We start from the raw sequence: 9,340 nt of genomic DNA, 5'->3' as shown, positions 1-9,340 counted from the left end.
ATTTGCCAAAAGCTCCCGGGTGTCTACCACCACCAGAATAAACAATGCCAACTGCGCACTCCAGGTGACAATGGTATGCTAACGTAACAAGACGCACTGCTCCAGTGGGGGAGGCTCCGCCATGTGAGGGAAAGGGGCGAGGAGTAAATGGGATTTCTCTGGTCCTTCAATTTCGCTGAGCCTAAAACTGCTGTAAAAAAAAATCTTAAAAAAAAAATCCTTTACCTCACTAATGATTTTTGAATGCACGTACTAGAAAGGCGTCTCGGGGATGTTTTAGGCTGGGTGCGTAGTAAGAGAAGTGTCGGGTTGGCGGCCACCTGTCCCCAGGTATCCAGGAAGGCGTCCTCTCTCTCTCCACAGCAGTTTCCGTGCGGTGTTTGTGCATTCGCCCAGGCCCTGTGCCGCAACCCGCGCACTCGGAAAACAAAACCAATCAAGGACAGCTATTTCGATCTTTTTTTTTCTTGCCACCGCCCACTCCCGACAGGCTGACAACCTAGTCAGCGTCCCCGTACTAGCCTGACCTCCCTCCTACCCGTCGGTAAGCAGCCGCGGGGCGGATGGGGCAGCGAAGGAACCAGGGAGCATGCGCGTCTTCCCCGAGCATGCGCAGCAGCGCCCACGGCGTGCCGGAGCACCGCCGCGGAGACGAGGTCAACGCGGAGATTTCCGCGGCTGCGGCGAGAGAAACAGGAAGTGAACTGGTCCCGCCGGGCGGCCGCGGCGGCGGCAGCAGCAATCGAGGCGGAAGGGGCCCTGCGGCGACGACGTCGTCTTTGTCGTCGTCGACGGAGGAGGCCGAGGGAGTCGAGCGCGGAGGAGGTCGGCCCGCTCGGAAGCGGGATCCCGAGCCGGGCAGGATGGACCACCACCAGCTGGGGACTGGCCGCTACCAGGTGGTGAGTTCCCAGCCGCCCGGGCCGCCCCCCGCCGCGGCCCCGGGACCCCAGTCCTCGGGTGGTACGGAGGGGGGGGGGCGTGCTGGCTGATGACTGACGGTGTAGGCTGTTCTAGCCCGAGCTTCGTCCCTCACCTCCCTGTCAGACCTCCGCCGCGACCTCGTCACGACCCCTCCCGGTCGCCCCACAGCTCCTCCTAGCTCCCCTCCCCCTCCCGTGAGACCCCGCGCCCCCACCCGCTTGAAACTTGTCTTGACTTTTCTCCCGATCATTTCCTCTTTCCCCGACTCGGGCCCTCCGGAAGCATTCCCATCTTTTTTTTTTCTTCCTAGTGCAAACAGGAAAATAGGACTGAATTCCCATACCTGGCCCGGAAGGTGGTGTGCCCTCGTCATAAATGGGGTGGATGGTGAGGAGCTGTAAGCACCATGTAGGATAGGATGTGGATCTGGTGGAAACGTGGCTTAGGAATTGAAGAACTGTAGAGAATACCTGGAGTGCTCATCTTGCCTCTGCTCTGGTTAACCTTGCCATTTTGTCGTTTTTCGTTATGTTAGTATACCAATGGTTGTATTCTTTCTCCATTCCAACGTGTGAGATATACATATATATATGCACCCATGTGTATATACATACATGCGTGTGTACATATGTGTGTGCGTGTATATACATAGATGTGTATCTGTGTATATGTGCATATACACAAATATACAGGTGGGAAGATAAGTTTTATTAGAAAAAATCTTGTTTGAAAAATTAGTTTTTATTTAAGGTTTTCCATCTTAACCATATAAACTTCTGTAACTTTAAATGAGTGAGATGTATTCTGTATTCTCCTTTTGTGTAGCTATTCTGTGTTCTTTTTTTTTTTCTACTGTGTTATTTGTTTTCTCTTGGTGTGTTAATTCCAGTGTTATCACTGGAGATTCCTCTTTGGAAATCCTATTCAACAATTAACTTGGAAATAGTTGACTACTGTGTTGCAGCCAGGTAGTGTGCTAATCTGTAAACTTTCGGATGGTCATTTAGTTAAACCTGATTAGTAAGGGAGACAAGAAAAACATGTATTGCTGATGGTACAATACAGTTTTACAAATGTCCATATGTTTGTCCCATATTTCACCTTCTAGACCTATTTGTATGCATGTTGTGAAGTAATAATTTCTGTTAATAAATACAGTTTGACAGCTATGAAGGATATTGGAAGATGAGGTGCTGATGTGTAGTTTTCCGTTTTTTTAAGGTAATAGATCATGATACTATTGTCATCTGGCTTATGCCCTGTAAAATATCCAAAAGGTTCACACTTCAAATTTTCTGAAAGTTGTCAGTATTTCCAGACAGGTTTGGAAAATAATTGCTTTCAGTATAGAAGGTCTTTTTCAAGTTATCAGTTTATACATTTTTAAGTGGGTTTATTTTTAAGAGTTTTCTTTTTTTTTTTTTTTTTTTTTTTTCCAATCCTGTCCCTGGCTTCTTCTTGCTCAAGGCTAGCACTCTGCCACTTGAGCCACAGCGCCACTTCTGGCCATTTTCTGTATATGTGGTGCTGGGGAATCGAACCCAGGGCCTCGTGTATACGAGGCAAGCACTCTTGCCACTAGGCCATATCCCCAGCCCCAAGAGTTTTATTTTTGTAAATGTTAGGAAAAATAAAATGTAGTAGATAACTAATATCAGCTTATGTGATTCATTTTTCTATTTTTAAAAATTCTTAAATTTTTAAGTCATATAGGTGATATACAGAAGTTTCATTTCTCAATTTTTAATTTTTATTGTCACAGTGCTGTGCAGAGTGCATACAATATCATATATAAGGCAGTGAGTACATTTCTTGTCAAACTTGTTACATGCTCTCTCCTTCCCTCCCCCCAGTTGTATATAGTTGGTTTACAGCATATTGTCTTGTAAGTATTGCTGTTGCATTGGTTCGTACCTCTTTTACCATTTGTCTCACCATTTTGATGATTCTCTCCCTTCTCTGATTCAGATAGACATATATGCTATACCTGAGGTATCAAAATCAGATACAGTGACAACAGGGGTAAAACCATAGGGAAGAAAAACAAAAGAAAAAGGCATAATTTTACACAGTATGTTGAAAATAACAACCATGATAAACCATTCATCGCTGCACAATTTACCATAGCTAAAATATGGAACCAACCCAGATGCCCCTTAGTAGATGAATAGATCAAGAGATTGTGGTATATATACTTCTATCATAAAGAATGACATTGCCCCACTTGTAAGGAAATGGAAAGATTTGGAAAAAAATCATACTAAGTGAAGTGAGCTAGACCCAGAGAAACATAGATTCTATGGTTCCTTCATTAATGTATGTCTAGGATAGTCCTAGCGGATGATCTCAATAGCTCAGTAGCTATTGATGCTAAGTGAAATGAACTCCAAGTTATGGAAATAAGTGGTTTATCATTTTTTTATTCTTTCTTATTATTTGTTTCTCTTACTGCATGAGCTGATTTAAATTCTTTTTTTTTTAAATTTTTTTTATTTTTTGCCAGTCCTGGGCCTTGGACTTGGCCTGAGCTTCTTTTTTTGCTCAAGGCTAGCACTCTGTCACTTGAGCCATAGCGCCGCTTCTGGACGTTTTCTATATATGTGGTGGTGGGGAATCGAACACAGGGCTTCACGTATAGGAGGCAAGCACTCTTACCACTAGGCCATATTCCCAGCCCGATTTAAATTCTTTCACATAGACTTTTTTTTTCTTTATTGTCAAAGTGATGTACACAGAGGTTACATTTTCTTTTTTAAAAAATTTTTATTATCAAACGGATGTACAGAGAGGTTACAGTTTCATATGTTAGGCGCTGGATACATTTCTTGTACTGTTTGTTACCTTGTCCCTCATTCCCCCCTTCCCCCTCCCCCTTTCCCTTTCCCTCCCATGAGTTGTTCAGTTCATTTATACCAAACAGTTTTGCAAGTATTGCTTTTGTAGTTGTCTTTTTTACCCTCTCTCGATTTTGGTATTCCCTTTCAATATCCTAGTTCTAGTACCAGTCAGTATACACGGTTTCCAATATACTCAGATAAGATACAGAGATAGTGTAGGTACAACCACAGGAAGGGGTACAAGAAGACCATCAATAATAGAAGCTACAGTTAGTTACACATAGCACGTTGAAAGTAGTTCCAACCGTGATGAAACAATTGTTTCCATAACATGGAGTTCATTTCACTTAGCATCATCTTATATGTTCATAAGGGTATAGCTATTGGGCTCTTGTGATCCTCTGCTGTGACTTGCCTAAACCTGTACTAATTATTCCCTATGAGGGAGACCATAGATTCCATGTTTCTTTGTTTCTGGCTCACTTCACTTAGTATAATTTTTTCCAAGTCCTTCTATTTCCTTACAAATGGGGCAATGTCATTCTTTCTGATAGAGGCATAAAATTCCATTGTGTATATGTACCACATTTTCCTGATCCATTCATCTACTGAGGGGCATCTGGGTTGGTTCCAGATTCTCGCTATGACAAATTGGGCTGCGATGAACATTGTTGTGCTGGTGGCTTTAGGGTGATTTTGTTTTTGGTCTTTTGGATAGATACCCAAAAGTGGGGCTGCTGGGTCATAGGGGAGTTCTATGTTTAGCCTTCTGAGGAATCTCCATACTGCTTGCCAGAGTGGCTGAGCCAGTTTACATTCCCACCAACAATGAAGTAGGGTTCCCTTTTGGCCACATCCCCTCCAACAATTGTTATTGTTAGTTTTCTTGATATAGGACATTCTTACTGGGGTGAGATGGACTCTCAATGTTGTTTTGATTTGCATTCCTTTTATGGCCAGTGATGTAGAGCACCTTTTCATATGTCTCTTGGCCATTCTCATTTTCTCATCAGAGAAGTCTCTTTAAGTCTTTAGCCCACTTGATGAGGGGGCTATTGGTTCTTTGCGGTTTTGTTTTGGAGGAATGTAATTTTTTTAGTTCTGCATATATTTTAGATATGAGGCCTTTGTCCGTTGTATGACCAGTAAAGATCTTCTCCCAATCTGTGGGCTTTCTGTTTATCTTGCGAGCTATGTCCTTTGCCCTGCAGAAGCTCTGCAGTATGATGCAGTCCCATTTGTCCAACCTTTCTTTGATTTATAGCCTTTCTGGGTCTTTGTTAAGAAAATATAAAGGGGATCCAAATAGGAAAAGATGAAGTTAAACTTTCTCTCTTCGCAGATGACATCCTATACCTAAAGAACCCCCCCCATACTCTGCCTCCAAGCTACTAGAGCTGTTCCAAAACTTTGGCAAAGTTGCAGGATATAAAATAAACCCTCAAAAATCAATGGTATTTCTATATGCTAATGACCCGGACGCTGAGGCTGAAATCAGGAAAGCAAGTCCTTTTGCAATAGCCTCAAAATACATAAAAAAATCTAGGAATAACCTTAACCAAAGAAGTGAAAGACTTCTGTGATAAGAACTTTAAAAACATGAAAATGAAATTAAGGCAGAACTAAGGAAATGGATAAACCTCCCATGCTCCTGGATTGGGAGGATTAATATAATCAAAATGGCAATATTGCCAAAGGCTATCTACAAATTCAATGCAATACCCATTAATATTCCAACACCATTTTTTTTAATGAAATAGAGGAAGCAATCCAGAAATTCATATGGAACAATAAAAGACCACAAATAGAAAAAACAATCCTAAGCAGAAAGAAAAGTGCTGGAGGAATTACAATACCCAACTTCAAGCTGTATTATAAAGCTATAGTAATAAAAACAGCTTGGTATTGGCACCAGAACAGGCCTGAAGACCAGTGGAACAGAATTGAAGACCCAGAAATGAACCCACAGAACTATGCCAACTTAATCTTTGATAAAGGAGCTAAGACAATAGTCTGGAAGAAAGATAGCCTCTTTAACAAATGGTGCTGGCAAAACTGGTTCAACATATGCAACAAACTAAAACTAGATCCTTATATATCACCCTGCACCAAAATCAATTCCAAACGCACCAAAGACCTCGAAATCAAAACAGATACCCTGAAAACACTAAAGGAAGGAGTAGGAGAAACACTTGGGCTCCTTGGCACAGAGGTTACATTTTCATACGTTAGGTATTGGATACATTTCTTGTACTGTTTGTTACCTCCCTCACATAGACTTTTGTTTATGGGACTTTGATACACAAGCCACTACTCAAAAATATGTGTGTGTGCGTACATACGTGTGTACCAGGGTTTGAATATAGGCCCTCTTGCTCACAGCAGGCTTTCTTGCTTACAGATAGCACTCTACCACTTGAGCCATGTCTACAGTCTAGCATTTTTGTTGGTTAATTGGAAACTGAATCTCTGACTTTTCTGCCCTAATTTGCTTCAAACAGAGATTCTCCAGGTATCAGTCTCCTGAGTAGCTAAATTTCCAGAAGTGAGCCATTGACTCATGGCTCAAAACATTTTGAACTAGTATAACTACCCCTTAAATAATTTATTATTGTTTCATTTGCTTTCAGTAGATATGACTAGTTTGAGACTATTTAAATTCCTCCCCTGAAAACAGTGGAATGTACGCCTTCAGTTTTAAGAGATCTCCTGTGCAATTTCTTTCAAAATAAAATGGATATCATATTTTACTGCCTTTTCCTCCCTCTGTACTCCCAAGCTGAAGCTGTGTGCTGTGTAGACTTTGAATAGGCAGAGGCATTCCTTGAGAGTAGAGGGCAAAAATCATTCTAAAGGTACATTCCCTTTAGCTAGGAAATGTTTGTTTTACTTGTAAGGCAGAACTTTACAAAATCTTAGCACCATTTAAATTTGTGATTTTTTTTTTTTTTTTTACTGTCTGTGTAGGAATTTCATGCATCTAGACTCTTGAGTTCATTGAGAATTCACTAATAACTATAGGTATATGGCATATGGCACAGAAACAGCTGCATTTAAATTCTGAGCAGATGTTATACCTAGTTATCAATCAACAGTTCTAGCTTGTATGATAAACATAGCTGTTTTATGGCTGTCTTTAGCCCAGTTCTTTTAAAAAATAAACTGGAATGATTAATAAATGAGCAATATAAGCATCTTTGGTTGTTGAGTGTTAAAATATAGTTGAGTCAGAAGATGGACAAATACACTTACAGTGAAATGGAATGCTGTGTAAATTATTACTTAATGAGCTAAAATTTATCTTTCCATATTTGTAATACCTATGATCATCAGAATGACAATGATGTTCTACCATAAACCAGTGTACTTTATCTGGATTGCTGCCACCTCCCTCCATTAGCCTCCCACTTCCCCCATACTGGGGATCCAACCCAGGCAGGGCATGCTTGGAAATTACTCCTGTTTATGCTAAGCAATTGCTCCATACTGAACTACAACTCCCCTCCACCCCCAACTCTTATCTTTCTGAGTTGAGGGATGACAGCTTTGCGTCACTGTGCTGGGTATAAAAACTGAAGTGGAGGTGGTGTTGCTATTATTGTTTAATCTCTTGACCCACATTTTGTGTAGTAAACCAAAAGTTAGTATAACCACTGTAACAATGTAGAGCTACAGTATTGTTTATTACCTTCCTAATTTCAGAAATAAAAAACAGGTATGATATATAGTTTCATTGTGTTTTAGGTTATAAATTTGGTTTTGCTTGGTAGAAAAAGAGCAGTGTTGCCATACTATTAAGTAGTTGACTTGCAGTAGTTAGACCACTTTGATGTTCTCTATTTTGAAGGCTCATATATCTAGAAGGCTCATATATCTACATCAAGTGGACTACTAAGACATATTGTGCATAAAAAGTAAGTAGCATTCATTGTAGCAGTAGTGTCCCTGAGTGTATTTCAGAATGATGACAGTAAGTGTCGAATAATATAATAATAATAACATAATAAAGCCACAAGAAATTGTATTATAAAGACAATGGTTTAGATTTGGCTGTTCTAGATCTTCCTAGTCTTTGACCATAGTGATTTTTTTCAACATTATGTTAACATTTCCAAAATGTTACATTCCTATGACATGCAATTCGATTCAAATTTTGTGAAGATCTGAGTATTTTGCTCTTGTAGAGAATTAAAGTTGGCTTTGATATATCAGCTAGGAAGGAGGCAGCTCGACAATTAATGGTTAAAAATAAGTTTGGGGCTACAGTGGTATAGTGCTTGACTAGAAAGTGTACCCTCAAGGCCCTGGCTTTTGTCCTCAGGACTACAAAAACAAAATGAAACCTGCTTTAAGTCATCTGGATTTATATTGAGGTTATATTAGGTGCAGTTTTTGAAATGTTTAGTCACTTCACATCTTGAAGGCTCAGTTTCCTTATATTAGCCTCAATGTTTTGAGAATTAGGCACTGTACTATATGTATAATTAGAGACTGATTCATGATAAATAAGTACCCTATTTACAGCTAGTAAGTTAGTCTGCTAATGTTTTGTGGTTGCTGGCACTGCCAAGACAGAGGCAAACAACTTTGCTTATAATACAACAAGCAACATGAACACCAGCAAATTTGACTAGCTTTTCCTTGGTGGTAAGTCACAGGAGAATAGTGAGTGGGTGTTCATATGGACACAACAGTAGGTATGCATCACTGCTGAGGATCTCTGAGCCAAGGGTGCAGCACATTTTAGTTATAAGCAGCAAACATTGTAACAAACCACAAGCATGCTAATGTGTCCCTCATAGGGAGGGCAGTTACTTGATGTGCTTTCTAGCCTTAATCTTCTTTGTTTGCTATATAACTTATTACACAACAAACAGTTCAGTCTTTGGGATAGAAATCTCTAAAAATGATGAGCACTCTCAGCCAGAACTATAGGGACAATAAAGCCCTGGCAGGCTACCTCTCCCCAATAGTACAGATTCTGAATAAGAAAATATGTGGCATTTTAAAAATTGTGGTCATTTGCTTTATTTTTCCATTTTAAAGAAGTACTGTGTTCTAGATTCCCTTGATTGAATTTATCAGTACACTTTATCTGGTTTATAGTCTTACCACACCTCTTTTTACATAATGAAGGTTACCTACTTACATAATTGAGTATTTTCTCATTCTTTTCTTGCTTTAGTTCTCTGTTAGGTTAACACTGAACTTGATTCTTTGGATTCCCTTATTTTTGATACCAAGAAGCTGATCTTCCTCTTTTGACTTTTCTTGTAGTGAATGCTTTTTGTACTCAAGTGTTGATACTGTCCATGTCATTAAATAGGTATTACTATTTTCTTCCATCATCTGACCATCTTTCAGTTTGTTTGCACATCATCAGTCATATTTGTAGGATATAAATGTGATTATTTCTTTGCCCCCCAAAATGAGAAATTTCAAATATGAAGAAGAGTTGAAATATTTATATAGGCAATTGGACCACTTATATAAATTGTAGTTAACAGTTTGTTGAATTAGTGGTTTTGTATATCTTTAATCTATTTCATTTTTGATACTTTAAGCTACAACCAGTGTAC

The 9,340-nt window shown here is 39.9% G+C and overlaps 1 protein-coding gene across 1 annotated transcript in view; it reads left to right on the top strand.

Annotated features, from left to right (window-relative positions):
• Positions 1 to 548: 548 nt before the first annotated feature.
• Positions 549 to 9,340, top strand: part of Ndfip2 (Nedd4 family interacting protein 2) — a 59,106-nt gene continuing 50,314 nt past the window's right edge. The window contains exon 1 of the mRNA XM_048341201.1: positions 549 to 902. Within this exon, the coding sequence (XP_048197158.1) occupies positions 564 to 902 (339 nt within the window). The 5' untranslated portion in view covers positions 549 to 563. The remainder of the gene's footprint in view (positions 903 to 9,340) is intronic.

Source organism: Perognathus longimembris, chromosome 3, assembly GCF_023159225.1.
Source record: "Perognathus longimembris pacificus isolate PPM17 chromosome 3, ASM2315922v1, whole genome shotgun sequence".
In the NCBI taxonomy this organism is placed as follows: Eukaryota; Metazoa; Chordata; class Mammalia; order Rodentia; family Heteromyidae; genus Perognathus; species Perognathus longimembris.
The sequence above is the reverse complement of the archived record's forward strand: the minus strand, read 5'-3'. Positions and strand labels throughout refer to the sequence as shown.